At 40.4% G+C, this 22,859-nt stretch overlaps 1 protein-coding gene across 13 annotated transcripts in view; it reads right to left on the reverse strand.

Annotated features, from left to right (window-relative positions):
• HPSE2 (heparanase 2 (inactive)) overlaps nucleotides 1-22,859 on the reverse strand; it is a 715,384-nt gene that overhangs the window by 159,803 nt on the left and 532,722 nt on the right. For 7 of the 13 annotated variants that reach the window (XM_086377175.1, XM_086377177.1, XM_086377176.1 and 4 more), the window contains one exon: nucleotides 8,701-8,794. The exons of 3 other annotated variants lie outside the window; for them this stretch is intronic. In XM_086377175.1, the coding sequence (XP_086233301.1) occupies nucleotides 8,701-8,794 (94 nt within the window). Of the gene's footprint in view, nucleotides 1-8,700; nucleotides 8,795-15,516; nucleotides 15,629-22,859 lie in introns of all 13 variants that reach the window. 3 more of the 13 variants (XR_015155160.1, XR_015155161.1, XR_015155162.1) reach the window with 1 other exon arrangement.

Raw genomic sequence — 22,859 nt, forward strand, 5'->3', positions numbered from 1 at the left:
TATGGATGCTGGCAATTTGTTCTCTTGTTCCTCTACCTTTTCTAAACCCAGCTTTTACATTTGGCAGTTCTTGGTTCAGATACTGTTGAAGTGTAGCTTGAAGGATTTTGAGCATTACTTTGCTAGCATGTGAAATAAATGCTATTGTACGGCAGTTTGAACATTCTTTGGCATTGCCTTTCTTTGAAAACTGACCTTTTTCAGTCCTATGGCTACTGATGAGTTTTCCAAATTTGCTGGCATATTGAGTATAGCACGTTAACAGCATCATGTTTTCGGATTTTAAATAGCTTAGCTGGAATTCTATCATTGTTTGAGTTTAAGAATCAAGGAAATATAGTTCACAGAATGACACTGAGCAAAACTTTGGAGCTTTTTTTTGTGGTAAACATATCTTTCCAGCTAGATTCCCCTATTTATCATCAGTGTCTTATATCTGAAAGAGAAGAGCCAAAAGTTCCACTGGGTCATATTCTCCCATTTTCAGATGCATAGTCAAGTGGAGTCACAGACAACAATTTACTGTGAAGCTCATCAACTTTAGCTCCCCATTTCCCCAGGCCTCTGTTAATGTCTTGGGAAGGGCCCTAGTAATTTGTTCATATGGTCAGATATATTTCTAAAACATGCAAATTTGTTTTGCTTTCTTTTTCTTAAAGTGGTCCCCATTGTATAAGTTGCCAGCCCCATAAAAGTTAGAATCACACCTGGATGTCACCTAAGGTATCAGTGTGGCACAGTTTGTGTTCAGGGTCCTCTATCTCTTGAGTTCTCCCTTGGCCTGTGTTTCTCTTCCCCTCTATCCAAACCTGCTCTTGGGAAGGACAAATACCATATGATATCACTTCTAGGTGGAATCTAAAACATGACACAGGTGAACCTACTGTAAACCAGAAGCAAAAACATAGACAGAGAAAATAGACTGGTGGCTGTGAAGGGGCGGAGGCTGGGAGACAGATTCACTGGGGGTTTGGGATTAGCAGATGCATACCGCTATTTACAGAATGCATTAACAGCAAGGCCCTACTGTATAGCACAAGGAACTATTCAATTTCCTGTGATAAACCATAATGGAGAAGAATATGAAAAAGAATGTATATATGTATAACTGAGTCACTTTGCTGTACAGCAATAATTAACACAACATGGTAACTCAACTATATTTCAATAAAATATTTTAGTAAAATAAAATTATCACAGAGGAAATAACCTTGCTTTTGGAAAAGGATCATCTATTTTATATTAAGGCCTTAGTGTGACTTTAAATCAGTATAGTTTACCTCTCCTTGGGTTATTTACATTCTGCTGCTACTGTTAAGTTGCTTCAGTCGTGTCTGACTCTGTGCAACCCCATAGACGGCAGTCTACCAGGTTCCCCCGTCCCTGGGATTCTCCAGGCAAGAACACTGCAGTGGGTTGCCATTTTCTCCTCCAATGCATGAAAGTGAAAAGGGAAAGTGAAGTCGCTTCTCTCGCTAAAGTAGAATCAAAAAATATTTTTCTAAAGTAAAATATCTGGCATTAGCAAACTGACTAAAATGTTACTCAGAGCCACAAAGAGACCTTTGTTTCACCCTTAAAGACATACCCAGAGGAAACTCTCCTACTATGCCTACATATAGGCATAGCCCATTTGTGTGCTATGTGTGTTAAGTCACTTCAGTCATGTCCAGCTCTTTGTGACCCTATAGACTGTAGCCCACCAGGCTCCTCTGTCCGTGGGATTCTCCGAGCAAGAATACTGGAATGGGTTGCCATGCCCTCCTCCAGGGAATCTTCCTGATCCAGGGATCAAATCCATGTCTCTTGCATTTCCTGCATTGGCAGGTGGGTTCTTTACCACTGGCACCTCCTGGGAAGCCTCATAGTCCACTATGGTTGCCTAAATCAATTTCTGTCTATTCAACACTATGCTACAAAATCAGTAGTGAATTAGATTCTTTTGGGTTTGAATGGCAGAGATAGCACATCCGAATGAGATGAGAAAAAGATTTACTTTGCTTCTTCCACACTTCTACCACTATTCTACTCTGTTCATTCACCTTCCCTTCCGTGTCTCCCTCTAATATTGACTGAGAGCCTGTTAAGTGATAGGCACCGTAGTAGGCACTGGCACATTGAAACAAGCATTCAACATGGGCTTTCCTGGTGGCTCAGACAGTAAAGAATCTGCTTGCAATGCGGGAGACTCAGGTTGGATCCCTGAGTTGAGAAGATGCCCTGGAGATGGAAATGGTCATGACTGAGCAAATTAAAAGACGCTTACTCCTTGGAAGAAAAGTTATGACCAACCTAGACAGCATATTAAAAAGCAGAGATATTACTTTGCCAACAAAAATCCATCTAGTCAAGGCTATGGTTTTTCCAGTAGTCATGTATGGATGTGAGAGTTGGACTATAAAGGAAGCTGAACACCAAAGAATTGATGCTTTTGAACTGTGGTGTTGGAAAAGACTCTCAAGAGTCCCTTGGACTGCAAGGAGATCCAACCAGTCCATCCTAAAGGAAATCAGTTCTGAATATTCATTGGAAGGACTGATGTGAAGCTGAAACTCCAATTCTTTGGCTACCTGATGTGAAGAACTGACTCATTTGAAAAGACCCTGATGCTGGGAAAGATTGAAGGTGGGAGAAGGGGACAACAGAGGATGAGATGGTTGGATGGCATCATGAACTCAATGGGCATGAGTTTGAGTAAACTCTGGGACTTGGTGATAGACAGGGAGGCCTGGCTTGCTGCAGTCCATGGGGTTGCAAAGAGTTGGACATGACTGAGCAATTGAACTGAACTGAACTGAGCAAATATATATAGATTATTGAATGAATCAATCAATACATTAATCAATCAAACACTGATTTTTTTCCAGTGGTAATACAACTATTCTTAACCAACTAGTGTGTTTTCATTTTCAGTTTTCTTCATTAGAGAAGGTTAACATTGTCATTGTCCTCATTTTCCTTTAATTGTGCATCCAGTTATTCTATGACCTTTAAGAGTAACTGTTATTCTTCTACTCTCTTCCCCTTTGATATACTTTGATATAACTAGTAGGTAAACCAGAGATTGATTGAGAAAAAAGTTTCCTTTTTAATCTGTTCATTACTTCCAAAGGATTAAATACTTCTCTGCCTTACCTATGTCCATGATCCTGCCACTAAGATATATTGGAAAAAGTGCTATAATGTTACTGTATCTATTAAGATTTCAAAAGAATTACTCTTTATTATTATAAGCAATCATAAATATGATGATATTAACAAAAAATATTGGCTTCCCTAATATCTGAAATTTCCCTTCCTTTACAAACTACAGTAGATATATCCCACCATGGGCTCCTGAAGCACCCTGAATTCCACTGTTATGTGAGTCATTGCATCTTACTATCATTGTTTGTTTCATTAACTATTTTCCCACTAGACCATAAAGTCTGTGAGTATAACCACCATATCCTTCTTGCTCATTGTTTTATCCTCAGGAGTTTGGAATACACAAGAATGTTATAGTTTATAAATGAAGGAAGAAAGAAGGAAGGGAGGAGGGAAGGAAATATTCAAATAGTAGGGAAGCCAATTGTTCAGTTTATTTAGTATTCAAAATACAATCATAAGGACAGTATTTTTGAAAATACTTCCCTTATGACTGGGATTTCACCAACTCCTTCCTGTGCTTATTGAATTGCTGAAAATAATATCAAAAAGTGTTATTTCCTCCTCTGATTCCTCTAGGAAATGAAGATACAAATCATAGAGTCCAAGTGACTTGAGCCAAAATGGTTCATCTTGGTTCTTATGTTATTGTTTTGGAGTCTGCCCAGCTATCCACACTATACCATCTGCACTGTATCCTAAACATCTCTCACTTTCCCATCGGACTATTGGCTGCATTGTGAGATTCTCAACTCTTTCCCTCATCTCTCAAAGTACAGACAATTATTCTCATTCTAATCGAAAGGAGCGAGTGTGTGAATCACCCAGATGAGTGGGTTGTCCAAACACTGTCTCTGTTTGGTTTTCAAATGCATCATGTAGATTTTCATATAACCAGAATTCACCCACTGCTCAGAAAACTAAACATTCTTAAGTGGCAGTCCAAATTTGGAAACCACAGCTGTTTTTAGCAATTGAGTCACTGTCTTTCAGGTGCCAAAAATATCACCTATCTATTCTCCAGGGTTCAAAGAAAGAGGAAAGAGGAAGAAAGCAAAGAACAAGTTGAGAATAAAGGTAACATGAAGCTTCTCCAGTAAAATGAATTGTTATTAAAAAACAACCATAATAACTGAAACAACAATAATTATGGCAATAAGAACTACCATTCACTAGCAATGAACAAATCAGAGTCTCATGTGATCTTCCTAATCTCCTTAAGAGGGAAGGAGGATATACAATGGTTACTACCAAGTACTAGTTCCAGGAACTGGTGTGGATATCAAAGTCTGCAGTTGCTTAAGGCCCATATACAAAACCGTGTAGTGTTTATAGTATAACCCAGGCACATTCTTCCATGTATTGTACTTTAAATCATCTCTGCTGCTGCTGCTAAGTCGCTTCAGTCATGTCCGACTCTGTGCGACCCCATAGATGGCAGCCCACCAGGCTCCCCCGTCCCTGGGATTATCCAGGCAAGAACACTGGAGTGGGTTGCCATTTGCTTCTCCAATGCATGAAAGTGAAAACTGAAAGGGAAGTCGCTCAGTCGTGTCCGACTCTAGCGACCCCATGGACTGCAGCCTACCAGGCTCCTCCGTCCATGGGATTTTCCAGGCAAGAATACTGGAGTGGGGTGCCATTGCCTTCTCTGTAAATCATCTCTAGATTACTTATAATACCTAATACAATGAAAATGCTAGGTAAATAGTTGCCAGTACCTGGCAAATTCAAGTTTTGCTTTTTTTAACCTTCTAAAGTGCTTTTTTTCTGGAATATTTTCAATCAGTGTTTGGTTGAATCCATAGATGCAGAACACACAGATACAGATAGAGAGAGCTCTGTTCTTAGCAATCTCATTTTACAGGTGAAGAAAGAAAATCAGAAAGGTTAAGTGAATGGCTGAGGGTCATAAAACCCAAGCCACTAGACTTCAAATCCTGTCTCCTATCTCTTCTTCAAACAGCCTCACCACTGTCTTATATAAACCAATCTTGCATGAATTTGTTTGGGTAGGAAATCCACCCTTTTCCCACTACTAGGACCTAAGGAGAGATCATTAAGATTTCTCTGAACTTCTAAAAATAAAAAAGAAACAGAGATTGCATTTCTAGCTTTTGGATGAGAGTTCCATGTATATACCTAATAAAATGTTTACTTGGTCCATCTCCAAGCTGACTGGGGGGGCTCACAGCAAAGAACTTTGATCACTCTGCCCCAGACTGTACCCTAGTATCAAATTTCCCAAACCCCCATTCCACCCACAGGGGATTTCAGGAACAGCCAAAGTAACTTTTCAACTGACAAATCTTGATGACTCTTCTCTGGTCTCCTAGCCTTCATCTCCCCAAATCAGGCCACTACCTAGTATATCCTTTGCTGTGGTGAGAGACTCCCCTTCTCAAGGCCCTAACAACTGGGTCCAGGTTACTGTAGCCAGTAGAAGGTCTATCCTATGAGTCAAACCTCAATGAATCTGTGATCTAGCAGCGACCCTAGCAGATACCCATTTAAGACAATCTCTGGCAAGAGCTTTATAAAAGAGATTTGGAAAAAGAAAACCAGTCAGAGAGAGAACTGAATGGGCTACTAAATAAAACAAGGAGGATGAAACTTTGACAGACAGTATTTTCCCAAAGTGACTGAAAAAATGTTTCTGGTCTTATATGCCCTTCCAGAACCTCATCACTCCCTTATTAAGAAGGTTTACTTCCTCTTCTCTTAAATCCCTAAGGGTCTTGGTGACTGTCTTAATGAGTTGACTATGGTTGAAGCAATGCCCTGTGACTTCTAAGGATAGGTAGAAAAGTTAATAGAGCTTCCACCTGACTCGCTCTCTTGGGCATCTGACTTTAAAACCTCGAGAGGAAGTCCAAGGCTACAAGGAGAGGTATTCTGGTTATCAGCCCCACAAAGGTGATAGTTGACAACTGACATCAACTTTCAGAGTGAATGAGCTTTCTGATGATTCCAGTCACTGGCCTTTGAATTAGCCTAGTCTTCATGTTTTCCAGCTGAAACTAATGGAGCAAAGAAAAGCCATCCTATGGGAATTCCTGACCCATAGAATTCATGGTCATAATAAATGATTGTTTTAAGTCACTAAGTTTTGGGATAATTTATTGCACAGCAAGACATAACCAGAACAGAAATGTAAGCCTGAGGGGACCGCTGAGCATTTTGTATTTGCCAGAGCCAAAAGGTGGCTCCAGACCCTACTGCTAATTCTATCTACCCCCTGCCAGGTGCCTTCTGTATACATAGGCCATTTCTCTTCGAGGCTCCACTGCTCCTTTCTGCAATCACACTTGGCTCTCCTTTTCTGTGTGCATCAGACGTGTTTTTAAAGATCTGAATTTCAATTGTGCCCAGAATTTGAGACGTTTTCCTTAAGTTTCTTCAGCCTTGCCTGGACAAATCAGGAAGTGAGTTTAGCCTCTTATTTCAGTCTCTGGACATTCTGTGATGGTGAAGGAATATTCAGTGGTGGAGAGTACTAAGTTGTGGGGAGAAAGAGGAGAATCTAACTCCTAACTCATTTGTCTTGGTTTTGACCTAGTTATACTTAAAGAATTACATGAACACAGTTAGAACCTTCACTCACAGTGCCATGACACCACTGAATCATTTTACTTCCAGTGATAATCCTTTGATCAGGTTGCTAGACTCAAAGCTGGAAAAACCAAAAATATAGCGACTTGTTATGTTGAACACTGTTGTAATACAAAAACTTAGAATAGTAGCTGGAACACAGTAAACAGTAAATATCCATTGAATGAAAGAAGGAACAAGTGAATAAATGAAAGAAATTTCCTCCCCTCTTTTTAGAGACTAATACTGGATTAGCATAATGTTGTTAGAAAACTCTAGAGTTTAAAAGGTTGACATTCTACTCCATTAGGTAATATGTTTTTCAGCTTGCTCAAAGTAAGTATTAAACCTTGAAACTGTAAAGTTCCTCAAGGACAAAGACCATGTCTCATTCGATTTTGTATCCGGAGCAGCTGGCACTATGCCTGCTACTTGTTAAAAGCACAGTAAATATTAGTTAAATATTAAAAACTAAGTGAATGTCAAGCAGAGACTGACAGACACTTCAAATCATTTAGTTCTCCTAGGTGTTGCCTAGTAGGAGACAGTGACAGATAAGGGTGCTGGTCAATGCACCTGATCCCCAGAGGGATCAGACTGGGATGTAGAAATTCAGAAGTCCTGAGGCCTCACAGCTTCTAAAGACTCAAAGGGTTATTTATAATCTGAGTAAGACATTAAGTGCTTTTCTATGATTGCTCCAAATAGTATTTTCTTACACAACTAATTTTATAATGAGCCATTTGTTTATTTACCCATTCATTTATTCATTCATCCCGTATATATATATATATTTTGGCCATGCCATGGCTGGGGATTGAACCCAAAACCTTGGTGCTGAAAGCATGGATTCCTAACCACTGGACTACCAGGGAACTTCCCCCATTCATCCCATATTAGTGGGGGCCTACCTGTTTTTTTTTTTTTTGCAAAGATGTATTTAATTTGCCCAAGAGGAAGTTGAATGTTTAAAAGGTCTCCATTCCCTGGAAAGGGCTTCCCTTGTGGCTCAGCTGGTAAAGAATCCACCTGCAATGCAGGAGACCTGGTTTCGATCTTTGGGTTGGGAAGATCCCCTGGAGAAGGGAAAGGCTACCCACACCAGTATTTTCCCCTGGAGAATTTCATGGACTGTATAGTCCTTGAGGTTGCAAAGAGTCGGACATGACTAAGTGACTTTCACCTTCACTTTTCCCTGGAAAAGTACCTGACTAGGAAACTAAAGAAAGATGAGATACTATTTTGTAGAGGCAGATGGAAATTGTAGACATAAGATCCTCACAATTCAGACTTAACTAATCTAGTGTATTGCAAAATGTGATCTGCATTGGGTAGAATTACTTGACAGATGACTATTAAAAGGCAGAGATGTCTGGGATCCATTCCAGACACACTAAGTCAAAACATCAGAAGTGAGAGTGGAAATTTTACAAGCAGCCTCTAGTGATTTTCATTTTACTCAAGTTTGAGAACTACTGACCACAGGTTTCTTGCTAATATGACCTACATGTGATTGCTTAATCTATGTCTACAAAAGTAAGATGTTACTTGGCTGATTCTAAGATGCCTAGGAGTACTGTACATGTGGCTGAAAATTGCCAATACCCTAGACCACAATTCCATTAAATGAATGTAATCATTCTCTCCTTAAACTAATCCAAAACAAACTCTTACAAAAAGAAAGTAAACCTATCCTTCCCTTAAGAAACTCACAATTTAGAAGCAAACTATTACAAAGTATTTGTTATTAAATATAGGAGCGTTTAAACCTGGATATGGCACATTCAAATCCTTCTCAATCTAAAAACAATAAATAACAATCATCAACTGTGAGAGGTAGCTTGTGGCCATGCAAGTCTAGACTGTACTATCCACAGTGCTACCATCTAGCTGGAACCCTGTGACCTTTCCTTGCCTTACTCCCAAACTCTCTCCTCTTCTTCCCCAGAGATTTTTACTCACTTTCTGAATTTTCCTAATCTGGTCAGAGAGTGTGTCTAACAGGCGAGTTTTCAGGAAGTCCATCACCTTGACCACCCGGCCATCAATGTAGCAACTGGAATAAAAATAAAATAAGAATCAGGTAAAATCTCAAGCAGGAGATTACAAATATATTTCTCTAGCCAGAGGTCTCTGTTGCCTGAGAAACAGCAACCCAGGGTTCACTTGAGCTTTTACATTCAAAAAAGTTTGGATCCTGCATACTTTTCAAACAAAAATAAACATCTTATCCTCTTTATTTTTACATCCATTTGTGGGCTAATACTGTGATTTTTTTCAGCCTTTGTCCATTGAAACTGCATTTATTGCTCTATAGGAACTGATAGGAATCCATAACATGAATTGGTTAATGGGGAAAAGCTTACTTTGTTTCCTCCATAGGGAAAGTAATTTAACATCCCTTCCATACCATCCTTACTCCCACTTTAAAATAATGAAGGTATGTGAGAGGTTTGCAAGACTATTCAAACATTTTGAAAGGTTTCCACATCTTTAAATAAGAGAACACCAACCACAAAAAATCAGACTTAGTGCAGTGCTGCTAAGTCGCTTCAGTCGTGTCCGACCCTGTGCGACCCATAGACGGCAGCCCACCAGGCTCCCCTGTCCCTGGGATTCTCCAGGCAAGAACACTGGAATGGGTTGCCATTTCCTTCTCCAATGGGTGAAAGTGAAAAGTGAAAGTAAAGTTGCTCAACCGTGTTCTACTCTTCGCGACCCCATGGACTGCAGCCTACCAGGCTCCTCCGTCCATGGGATTCTCCAGGCAAGAGTACTAGAGTGGGTTGCCATTTCCTTCTCCAATGCATGAAAGTGAAAAGTGAAAGTGAAGTCACTCAGTCGTGTCCGACCCTCAGCGACCCCATAGATGGCAGTCCACCAGGCTCCTCCGTCCATGGGATTTTCCAGGCAAGAGTACTGGAATGGTGTGCCATTGCCTTCTGCAGTGAGTGTGTCACAAAAATTTCATCTCCAGTTCACTTTCCTGGCAAAAACCTTGTAGTCAACCTCCTTCTACCTCTACAATAAATGAAAAAACAAATAAGAAAGACAGACTAAAGTCCAGGTGCCCTATACTAAAATAGCAACAGTTGGCACTCCTCAGGGTGGCAGTGTCCCTGGTTCTGCTAGATGGCTTAAGTGAAACATCAAGTTGTGCTGACGCTACACTGTTAACATTCAACCAAAACAAGTCCATCCGGCTTTGTGTGACTCTCTGAGAATTCTTACTCTGAAGACTAAGTCCAGGGTTAAGTGACCTTCATTATCTTAAATATCCCAATACTCATCTTTGCAAAATTTCAAATTAAATCAATTTAATTTAAGTCAAAACTTATGACTCCTGGGTGCATTTTCCAATCTACTTAGGTCTCCTTGGTTGATGAACAATGATAGACCATGTCATTTTTAGTTAGTCAACAACCTCTCAGTACATGTTATAGAACCATGTGAAAATCCTTTGTAATGTTAAATTGCCATTCCAATACGTGATGTAGTGGAATGGTTAAAATTCCTTGTAATCACACTTTGAACCAGGTGCTCTGGTTGCAGTGTGGGTGGTAGCTGAGTGCCTCCCATTCAGCCTTCCCCTTGGCCTCCCTCACCACGTCACACATTTCCACAGACTCTAATGTTTAAATCATTGGTATATTGGAAAGAGTCCAAGTTTTGGAGCCAGAGATATCTGAATTCAAATTCCATATCAGATATTTACAATCTATATGATCTTGGACAACATGCCTGGCCTTTATGGGCCTCAGTTTTCTTATTCTTAAAAGAGAGGTAGCCTATTTGCCTCCCAGGATTATTTGAAGATTAAACAGATAAATCTAAAGTATCTGGCATACAGTAAGCATTCAACAACTTTTAGTTCTTTCTGATTTCTCTAAATTTTCAGCTCACAAAGATGGGGTCATAAACAATAGGAGATTGACTAAATTACATGTGTATAGAATTCTAAAAGTGAGATTGTTGTGGCAAAGGGTACATGCTTTTGAAAATTTGGGTGGTTACTTATATTAGGGAATAAAACAAACCAATGACAGGACCTTTCACCTCATTCCTGGTACTAGATGCTAGACTCAGATCCAATAAACATTTACTATGTGTAACACACAGAGCTGGTAATGTCCATATCCATCACCTCACAACTCTATTAGTACTCCACTGTCAGCACCTCCAATTGTTTTTAAGTTGTGATTAGACAGCTTACTACCTGAAAGCTAGGCATATGAAAACACTGCAGTGTTTAAATAAAAAAATAATTCGTGCAATGTTAATGTAACACATAATGAAGGACATAAATATTTGTATTATATTACATAATGACTATGTGTATGTTAAAAATGTACTGTAATTAGTGTTCTTTTATGTTTTGATCAAATACTTTATAGTTTCCTCTTTTTTCTTTGTCTGCTCCCAGTAACTATTTTAAACATCAGAAATATAAGTTTTGCTGGCAGCACATATAGTTTAATGCTCCTTGAGATAAAAGTGCCAGATGTACTCTTTCAATATGTAGGATTCCCTGTGAACATGCATCCTATCCCACATAGTCCATGACCCAGGGTTGAGGGGCCTCGGTCTTCCCCTCCTTCCTCTGGTCACTTTTCTCAAGTACGCAAAACTTGGAGTTTGAAAGCCTTGGTTTAAGCTCAGCTTTGCCATGTACTACCTATATGATACTAGGCTTCCCCTTCTTTAAAATTGGTTTAAAAAGAACCCAAACATATATTTTCACAGGGTTACTGTACCCTGTGAATAAAAATCAGGAGAAATGCTGAGAACAGAACACGGCACACAGAAGGTATTCAATAACCAAATCTGTCCTCCAGGTTCCTTAAATATCCAAGGTGGTAGCAACCCAAACTAAAAAGCCATGGGACGGGGTGAGCAGGGAAACACCTATCTGGAGAAAGACACTGTTCATCCACTGTAGGATCTGGAATGAGGGTATTATGGAGGAGCAAAAACAAAGTCTGGATTTCCAGTAGGTGGGCAGGAAGAAAGAAAGAGAGAGATGGAGAGAGAGAGATAATGAAATGGGGAGGGCTGTGATTATGCTGCAAAAGTCTAGAGTCTAAAGATCTTAGTGGTCATGTGGTCTAAAGTAGGTAAGCCAGTGACAACATCCCTGAGAGTGATTATCTGGGACAGGGAATCGACTCTCATACCCTACTAGTACAGATCCACTGTAGCACAGCTCGAACCCAGGAAAGGTTCTTCTACCATGGGTCTAACATTGGCTTCCTCTTACTGTTGACTCAACAGCTGTTTTCTTGGACCCAGCAATAGTCCAGCTCCTCCTTCATGTGACATGTGGGGGAGGAATTCCAGTAAAAATTTTAGCTTAAGCATTTTAGAGCCTGTTCTTGGCCCCACTCTTAACCTAACAAGCTGGATTCAATCATTCTCAGTTGGTCTCAGGCTATCCTGAGGGCCATGAATTAGACGAGAGCCTAGAAAACTCTAGGCAGGAAACCAGTTCGACGAGGTTATCTTATCTCAACAGTGCAGGCAAGAAGGAATCTGAGTCTAAGTATGGGAGGTCACAGAAAAAGTAGAAGTGAGAGCCTGTGAAGAAAGAACTAATAAAATAAAGCTGTAGAGTGTAGGAGAGATGGGAAGGGAGTCAGTGACGATCATGAGCTTATGAGAGAGAATGTCTTAGAGGACACTGGTGCCAAGGACATGTCGGCCATTCAGACTAGGTTTTAGGTTTGTCAAAGGAGAGAAATTATTCTGCCTGAGATATCAAAGACACAGAGAATATCAAGAGAAAACAGGTCCTTGGAGATGTGAGAAGTCAGCATAGAGAAAAGTTGAGATAGAAAATGTTGACCTTGCTGTTTTCTTTTCTTCAGTTTGTAAATAATGAATGAAGTCATGGCCATAGATGAGCTCTCTCAGGGAATCAGAGAAGTTAACAGAAATGGGAGATCCTCTAAAAGCTTCTCAGTTGTGGCCCTGAACATTGCCTCTGTCTTTGGCCTGAATAAGAGTCCCTTCCCCAGTCTGACCATCACAGTGTCTTTTTAATAATTGCAGTCTGAGTCAGATTCACATTTGGATGCCAAAGGAACCCCATATTACCATGAAGTTTCACCAACTTTCATTTGCAAACATAAATCCACATTTATATTGTACTAGGGAAATAAGAACTTTCAGTTCAATTCAGTCGCTGAGCTGTGTCCAACTCTTTACAACCCCAAGAACTGCAGCACGCCAGGCCTCCCTGTCCATCACCAACTCCAAGAGTTTACTCAAACTCATGCCCATTGAGTCGGTGATGCCATCCAGCCATCTCATCCTCTGTCATCCCCTTCTCCTCCTGCCCCCAATCCCTCCCAGCATCAGGGTCTTTTCAAATGAGTCAGCTCTTTGGATCAGGTGGCCAAAGAATTGGAGTTTCAGCTTCAACATCAGTCCTTCCAGTGAACACCCAGGACTGATTTCCTTTAGGATGGACTGGTTGGATCTCCTTGCAGTCCAAGGGTCTCTCAAGAGTCTTCTCCAACACCACAGTTCAAAAGCATCAATTCTTTGGTGCTCAGCTTTCTTTATAGTCCAACTCTCACGTCCATATGTGACTACTGGAAAAACCGTAGCCTTGACTAGATGGACCTTTGTTGACAAAGTAATGTCTCTGCTTTTTAATATGCTGTCTAGGTTGGTCATAACTTTCCTTCCAAGGAGTAAGTGTCTTTTAATTTCATGGCTGCAATCACTATCTGCAGTGATTTTGGAGCCCCCCAAAATAAAGTCAGCCACTGTTTCCACTGTTTCCCCATCTATTTGCCAATAAGAACTTTGGTCCTACAGAATTTAGTATTCCGTTTTAAGAGAGGAGACAATTGAACCATAGGTATGAGTTGATAAATACCTGAGCCTTTTTCTTGGGTACCCTGGGACTTTATATATGTGAAGCTTCTTAGAAAACATTCAGTGTCAGCAGTTTGTAGTTATTTGAAAAATGTTGCCTATTCCAGAGATTTGGCTCTCTGATAGTGGCTGCCTATGGTAAAGGGCTCAATATATCAGTTAGATTTGGACATAAGAGCCTATGATAACCACTTGGAAAGAATAAATTGTTAAAAATGAAAAGATGGTGATTTCTAACCAAGACTGGGTAAGTGGAAGTGGGACTGGATTCCAGCTGACTGTCCAGTGATGTGCTTTCCTCTGTCCTCCTAACTGGGAGGGTAAAGACGATTCTGAGCTGCCAAGGTTTCTTCTCAAGAGGTAACTAGCTTAGTGACGGCTACAAAGGCACCAGAGGACCAAAAGAATCAGAGAGGAAAGGAAGGGAAAGACAGAGGAAGGGAATTTGCCAGTAAGATGTGCTTTGGCATCTTCCACATAAACCTGGCAGAAAGGTTGGTTCTAGAAATGCTTAGATGGATAATTTTAGGTCCTCCTCTAAATCATAGTCCTCCTCTAAGCTCTCTTGAAATCTCAGCATCTCTTAGGATCACACCACAAATGGCTGAGATATTCCACTAAAAGCTGAAGCAAGGAGAGGCTGTGCAGAAATACCCTTTGTGTGAACTACTACTACAAACACAATGGGCTAGAAACCATTGTGTGTGGACAATGGTGTGGACATGTGTGTGGACAAAGAGCCTGTCCGACTCAGTACCAGTGACCATCATCCCTTCCTCTGCTGGCCTCCAGATCGGTAGCTCATGCCAAGCACATATCTGGGAAGGCAGCAAAGACGACAGAGTATACAAAGGAAATGGAACTACTTACCAATTCATTCACCAACTCTCTCGCTCTCTTTTGTTCTAAATTTTATTTTTTGTTTAATGCTTTTCATCCTATTTAAAAGTCTGCCCTTTATCTGTTTATTATAAAAGAAACAAGTGCTCATTATAGACAAAATAGGAAATGCACATAAAATTAAAATATGAAAATGAAAAATCACTGGTAAGTCCAACACCTAGAGAAACTCATTGTTAACATTTTGACTTGTACCCTTTCAGACTTTTCATCATAAATATACATAAAATTTCCCATAATTAGTTATTTTAAAAACTTACTCCAGATCCTATTCCACTAGCATATAAACATAAAATTGTCCCAGCTGATTCTCAAGAAGCCGGTATCACAGAGATCCAAACAAATATTAGAGACTCCAGATGAAATCATCTTATTCTTGTTTCCATTCCATTCTGGCCAGATAGGATCCTCTGCCAGGAGCAGGTCTCATCTCCTTTCTTCTTTGCTTAACCCTGAGTCCCCTTCCCCCTTCTCTAGGCCCCTAGATTTAGTCTTCAGGATTGTACTCCAATTAGCCACTTATGCCCATTAGCCTCTTAAAACATTTAATGAGGAGAGCTTGTTGGCTCCAGGGGCAGCTGGTTTTGTTTACCTGGCTCTTTACTTTAAAAGGAAAAACCTTTGCCCCTTATTATCTGACCTCTTCTTTTATTTCAGGTAATTGCATTAGTGCTGGCTTTCCAAAGCTCAGGAATTTCCGGACCTATTTTGCTGCCTGCTGCTTTCAGGGAGGAGGGGCTGTCTACTCAGAGTTCTAACACCCTGCCTCCTGCCTGGGCAGGTAATGCCATAAAACTGGGGTCTTCCCCACTGGATTGGAGAGAAGTTTGGATAATCACTAGAACAACCCTATTGACCTATAAAGGCTATTCTGACACCTTGAAGTCAAACACTGGAGAGGCTGATGCTAGTCTCTCCAAAGCTTTATAAATTGTTATCTTCCCCTCCTCCAAGGGCCTCCCTCTGGGTTCCCACTGAGCACATTTTCATATTTACCTTTGGTTTGCTTTCTGAGGCTGCACTATTCTTGATCGTCTTTGCTATGGGTCAACATTATTATCTTGTGTTCAGAACTACTTTGAGAAGTAGAGCTTGGATGAAATAAATGCTGTTAGGGAAAAAAAAAAGGTCCTATGAAATGTAGATGTCTTTTGGCTTTCTTCAACCAGTTCTTATATTATCTATAAAGGAGTCACCCAAATGACTGAAGGGTTGTGGTACAGGAATTTCAGAGTTTGGTAAAACGTTATCATTGAAAAATTATACAAGTAACAGTCAAGGTGGTAGGCAATCCATCAGGCACGTAATGAGTACTCAAAAGATATATTTAATGAAAGCATGGGTGTCTGTATAATCTAACCCACAATTCACCAAAAGAGTGGGCCTGAGTCTTGAGTACAGTCACAAGGGCCTAATTTTCTTGAATCTTTCTCTCTCCTAATTCCTTGCACACTTTGGGTCCTGAGCTTCGAGCCCTAATCATTCTCCCCAGTGGACACAATGCATGTGGAGAGACATTGTCTTGGCAGGGACTCAAACAGCTGGTCCTTGATCCTAGCAGTGCTAAGAAGAGCTCCAGGGGAGCAGGGAAGGAGAGGGATAGGAAAGCCATCTGCAGAAGGCTCTGAGGGGGGCAACTCTGGGAATTTTCAGAGTAGCAGCACGTGATGGCACCAAAAGTGTGAGCAGGGGTGTATCTGTGTGTTTTGAGTCTGAAATGTAAACAATTTGTGGGACCCTCTTTAAGAAAAGGAAATCAGAAGTACAAAACACAAAATTAGGTACAAAAGTAAATATTTATTTAGAATGACAAAATAAATCACAACAAACTCCCAGAAACTTCTTTCAAATCCCTCTTTTTCTGAGCGATCTTTACGCAATTTACCAGAAATGTTTACACAGCAATGCTTCCCCCTCTGGAGAAGGCAGTGGCACCCCACTCCAGTACTCTTGCCTGGAAAATCCATGGACAGAGGAGCCTGGTAGGCTGCAGTCCATGGGGTCGCTAAGAGTCGAACACGACTGAGAGACTTCACTTTCACTTTTCACTTTCATGCACTGGAGAAGGAAATGGCAACCCACTCCAGTGTTCTTGCCTGGAGAATCCCAGGGACGGGGGAGAGTGGTGGGCTGCCGTCTATGGGGTCGCACATAGACGCGACTGACGCGACTTAGCAGCAGCAGCTTCCCCCTCACCACCTAGAACATTCTACAATTCTGAGCAACTCCCAGCATTCCTAGGAATCAATGCAAGGGAAGGGCTTGAAGCTTAAGTCATTAGCTTCCTGGTCAGTTTAACTGTGGGGTCATCAATAATAGGATTGGTACGATCTAAGTTACTAGAATCTAACCATCTATGTGCAGTATTTATTTTCATTCAGTGTTTGTAAACTGGGAGCTTATACAGTTACCACAATCTTTCCCTGACCTCTTTTCATATAATTGCCATTGTAGCTGAATATTACAACTAACTCGACTATAATTAGTGCATTACTAACTAGGAAAACAGAGAGAGGAGAATGAGGAAGGGAGGAGCCATATATGTATTAAATTCCCCCCTTTTTTTTTTTTTGCTAGCTGTTTTACATATGGTGTCTCATTTAACCTCCTGAACACTTACTGTTTTGCAGATTATTACCTGTGGCTCAAAGAGATGTAGTAGGGACTTCTCTGGTGGTACAGTGGATAAGAATCTGCCCGCCAATGAAGGGGACATGAGTTTGATCACTGGTCCAGGAAGATTCCACATGCTTTGAAACAACTAATCTTGTGTGCCACAATTATTGAAGCCTTTGTGCCCCAGAGCACGTGCTCTGCAACAAGAGAAGCCACCTAAATGAGAAGCCCATGCACCACAATCAAAAGTGGCCCCCACTTGCCCATAACTAGAGAAAGCCCCAGCAGAACAATAAAGGTCCAGTGCAACAAAACAAGACAAGAAACACGGTAACTAGGAAACCAGAGACCAAGTAGGTACTAGGCAACAGATACCAAAAACGTTCCCCTCTACTTTGCTCTGCAAGTGTGAGGGTTATGAAGACTACTGTGCTTACTTCATTTATCTGTAATCAAGTTGCTGCTTTTCAACTTCCTTTAGTCTTACCTATTTCAACTATCCTGAATACCTAAACAATACTGAGCTAAAGAAAATGAAACAATTATAACAAATAAAAGCACAAGCAAAACAATAACAAAAGCAAAAACCTGGGGAGATAAGTAAAGGAATGGAGATGGTATAACTTTACTCTTTTTCTTGCAAGTGTTTTTCAAAGTATTTTTTTTTTATCAGTAATTGTTATACGAAGAAAAGGGGCTCTATGGTCAAAAATAAGTTTAAGAAATGCTGGATTAAAACCAAGTTAAGTAGCATTTCCTGTTCCAGCCAGCATGGATTAGATTAGAATTACCCTCCAGTCACAGACAACTCAAAATTGAACACAAAATACATAACAACTCTTTGGTCAGACAGCAGCCAACTCAAGCTGTGATCCTTGAGAAAGGCATGGCACCTGAGGTGAGCCCCACATTTACCTGGGCTTGCTCCTCTGGAGAGGGTGGAGATAATTTATTGACCACCCAAATTTTGTGCTCCCCTTCCACAGTGCAGAGCTGTGTACAAGAAGCAGCAGCCTAGCCAGAACCTATTATACCTCTGCCTAGATCACAAAAGGGGTGCCCATCAGACTAACAGGTCAAAGCATTGTGAGCAGAAGTGATGTGTCACCTTAGGCTAGAGTAGCTGGAGATGTGTATCACTTCTGAGCAGAAATTAAAAAGCCATGTCCTTCCTTATATATTCTTTCCTCCATTGCCAGATGAATGGAAGAGTCTCCAAGCAGAAGTCACATGATGGACAAAATCAGGATCCTGAAAAATCACATAGAAGGCCATCCACCAGGTACCTCAGCACTGAATGTGACATTATTGAGAAACAAATGTCTAATTGTTAAGCCACCGATATTTGGGGGTTTATTTATAAGAAAACAATGTTGTTATATTTCCTAGTACATACGTATTCATTACTACGAAGCTCCATTACACCAATCTGTTTGATCAATAGTGTACAATAAAAAGGTTGTCCTTTGAGAGAAAATGGTCCCTGTTATGAAAATAAAAAGATTAACCCAGAGAACTCTAGTTTGAATTGTCTAGGTAACTGTCAACAATGGGCTGAATTCTAATATCATGCAAGGACAGTTGAGGAGGGGAGAGATGATTCTTATTCTTCTATATCTAGGCAAACTGAGTTCAGGGTGAAACAATGACTAAGGTGACTACTAATGACCAGAGAGGACATGGAATCTAGAATATTGGAAGGGAGGTCAGTTAATGGAAGCTACCTATCAGTGGGTGGCAGCCTTTTGACTTACATCCAGAGTCCTCCACTAGGCTGCTGGTGAAAACCTGAGTTTTCCTTTGAAGGCCAGCCATAGTTTGAGGTAGATTTATTTCAGCATCAATATTGTCAATGAAATCGCACATCCTAACTTGCATGTATCACACAAGCAGGAAAAGCAGAGGTTCAGCTCTCCTCTGTATGATGATGTTGCTTATTTCTAGACACCCAGCACTCATAATTGTACATGCGTGCACACACACACACACACACAAACTGCTGCTCTAGCTGCATTCACCAATACTCTGTATATTTTAGTTCCCTCCCTGGTGGCTCAGTGGTAAAGAATCTGCCCGCCAATGCAGGAGACGTGGGCTTGATCCCTAGGTCAGGAAGACCTCCTGAAGAAGGAAATGGCAACCCTCCACAGTATTCTTGCCGGTTGGACTACAATCCATGAGGTCGCAAAAGAGTCGGACATCACTTGCTGCTGCTGCTAAGTCGCTTCAGTCGTGTCCGACTCTGTGCGACCCCAAAGACGGCAGCCCACAAGGCTCCCCCGTCCCTGGGATTCTCCAGGCAAGAACACTGGAGTGGGTTGCCATTTCTTTCTCCAATGCATGAAAGTGAAAAGTGAAAGTGAAGTCGCTCTGTCGTGCCCAACTCTTAGCAACCCCATGGACTGCAGCCTTCCAGGCTCCTCCATCCATGGGATTTCCCAGGCAAGAGTAATGGAGTGGGGTGCCATTGCCTTCTCCGGGATATCACTTAGCGACTAGAAAACAACATTTAACATTTATTCCCAGCAAACTCAATGTCATAGAGCTACACCTTGAAGTATAGACACTGTGTAGAATATTGCACCTAGAGAAAAACCTTACACCAGTATAATTCTTTTCACAACAATAGCCATGTCTTCATTTTAAAAGAAAGGCTGGCTCTCCCCATGTAAGGCCTTGAAAGAAACTATTTATGATGAACACGATAACATTTATCATGAACAAACATGCATGTGTGTGTATATGTGTTTATTTGTGTTAAGAGGGACAGACTGAGGGGGAGAGAGGTATCCATCTATTAATTAGACTTCAAGATTTGGATAAATATAAGGTTGGTTTTTGTGCTGTATGGAATGTGAATTGAGCCCCCAAAGAAACTATTTTAAATTTCAGTATTTGCATTTTTGTATAATTAAATTTGAGTATCATTAATATTTTATAATTTTCCTTTAAATTATTTTTATTCTTTTGATTCATGATTTTTAAATATAATAAAAATAATTCTGTTAAAAAATACACACATTTTAAAACTTAAACATGACAACGAAAAGTATAAACAATTTGGTGATTAAACCAAATCTCAGTGCACCAACTTTATCAACATTCAGAGAAAATCATGCCAGTCAGTTCTGTATGTCTGTATACATGCACCTGTATATACATACAAATACATGTGTAAATACATGTAGGAATAATAAAAATACTAATATCAATAATTTTAGAGTGACATTATATATTATGTTATATATCAGACACTAGTTCCTTAAAATGTTTTTTATAAATTTTTTTAATGGATTCATGCTTTTGCTTTTACTATGTCCAACTTTTTTAGATAGTATATATCAACTGCCTCTGTGGAAGGTAAGGGCATTATTCCTATATTTTTACAACACTGACAATCACAATAGACTGTTATTTTTGTCTCAACCATCAAACATAGTTTAGAAAACTCAAGAGGAGAAAGAAAATCTATTGCATTTATTCACTCTTTGCCTTTTTAGTTTTCTTCCTACTTGATGCTCCAAGTTTCCATCTTTTATCATTCCTTTCTTTTAAAGAAAACTTACCTTAACCATTCTTTTAGGTAGGTCTTTGTCAATACACTCTTAGACTCCCATCATTTGAAAAAGTCTTGATTCCCCTTTCATTCTCCAAAGGTATTTTTGCTGGATACAGACTAGGTAGACAATTCTTTCCTTCAGCCCTTAAAAACTGCCACTTTCTTCTGACCTCATTATTTCTGATTAAAAAAAATCTGCCGCCATTAAAATTTTTTTTTTTTCTTTCTTTCTTTTTTTTACCTATAAGTAAAGTGCAGGCTTCCCAGGTGATGCTAGTGGTAAACCACCCACCTGCCAGTGCAGGAGACACAGAGACACAGGTTTGCTCCCTGGGTTGGGAAGCTCCCCTGGAGGAGGGCATGGCAGCTCATTTCAGTACTACCTGGAGAATCCCTGAGACAGATGAGCCTGGGGGCTACAGTCCATAGGGTCACAAAGAGTTGGACATGACTGAAGCAACTGAGTAGCCCATGCAAGGTGCCACTTTTCTCACTGGCTTCAAGATTTTTCAGTCTTTAGCTTTCAGCAGTTTGAGTGTGGTGTATCTTGGTATGGATTTCTTTGACTGTATCTGGGGTTTACACAGCTTGTTAAATTTAAAGGTTTACATCTTTTGCCCAGTTATAGCAAGTTTTAGCCATTATTTCTTTAGGTATTTTTTTAGTCTCACCAGCTTTCATTCTGGGGCTTCAACAACATAAATGTTAAATCTTTTGGTCCGACAGATCTCTGAGACTCTTGTTCATTTTTATTTTTTAACCCAGTCTGTGTTTTTTTTTCTGTTGTTAAGATTGGGGAATTTCTGTTATTGTATCTTCAAATTCACTGATTGTTTTTCATCTTTTCCCATCATTCTGTTGAGCCTATCCACTGAGTTTTTTATTTCATTTTTTGTACTTTCACTTCTAAAATTTCAATTTGGTTCTTCTTCATTTATTCATTTGTTGAGACTTCCTACTTATTTTCCATCTTTCTATTTTTTTATACTTGTTTCAAGAATACTTGTAATTATTTATTGAAATATTTTTATGACAGCTGCTTTAACAGCCTTGTATTTTGAACATCTCTTGTTATCTCGATGTTGGCATCTATTGATTGCTTTTTCTCATTCAAGTTGATATTCCTCTGGTTCTTGGTATAACAAGTGATTTTCACATGATATCTAGTCATTTTGGGTATTGCATCATAGGACTCTGGGTCTTAAATCTTTTATTTTGGTTGGCCTCCTAGGACACCACTCAGAAAGGATAAGGAAGGAATACTGCCTTGTTACTGCCTGGTATGGGTAGAAGTCTAGGCTCCCCACTTGTCCTCCATTAACACTCAGGGATTAGGGAACTTCCTTATTGGAGTGTGGGTGTAAGAGTTCCAGCTCCCCATTAGGCTTCCATTGATATACTAGCCTGACTTCAAGGGTAGGAGGGCCTTGTTACTTCTTCCCACATGGCACCCACTCACAAGAGTGGGGAGTAGTCACATTACTGCTGTGTGGTGGTGAAAGTCCTAACTCTCTACTAGGCATCCTCTGATTGCACCCCAGGGAGGGGGAAGAGGCACCTCATTTCTAAGAGCCGAGTAGGGGAATCCCAGCTCTCCATTTGGTCTCCAGTAACGATGAGTGGGGATGGTGAGGAGGATCTTTATTACAACCTAGCAGTAATGAAAAGCCCTGGCATTCTTCACTAGGTGTTCACTGATGGAGGCACAGAGATACTGTATTACAGCCCCTCCGGGGTAAGAGTCCTGGCTTCCTGCTTGGCTTTTGCAGGCAGGAGTAGGGGTGGGGATGGTACTGCACTTTTCTCCCGCTATGGTTGTGTGACTAGAGTAGAGTGGTTACTGTCTAAAAGTTTTCTGTTTTGCTAGCTTGTTCCTTTCTTGGTCCTTTGGCTAGAGAGAGCAGGCTTTTGTTGGCACATTTTTTGTTTGATCTGTAGGTGCTTCTGGGTTGCCAGCTTTTCTAGAACCAAGTCTGGGCTATAAGAGGGAAAAAAACCCCAAAAAACCCTAAACCAATAAACTCACCACTATACTGTTCCCTGGTTCCCAGCCTATTTTACTCTCTTCACTTTTCAGAATTTTTTCATGTTTGTTTTATAAATAATACCTAAGTTTTTTCCCTCTGTACTTAATCAGAGGAATAAGGAAAAGTGTGTATACTCC

This window comes from Bos grunniens, chromosome 26 (assembly GCF_055505025.1).
Source record: "Bos grunniens cultivar Pamir isolate PY7600 chromosome 26, Bosgru_T2T1.0, whole genome shotgun sequence".
Classification (NCBI taxonomy): domain Eukaryota; kingdom Metazoa; phylum Chordata; class Mammalia; order Artiodactyla; family Bovidae; genus Bos; species Bos grunniens.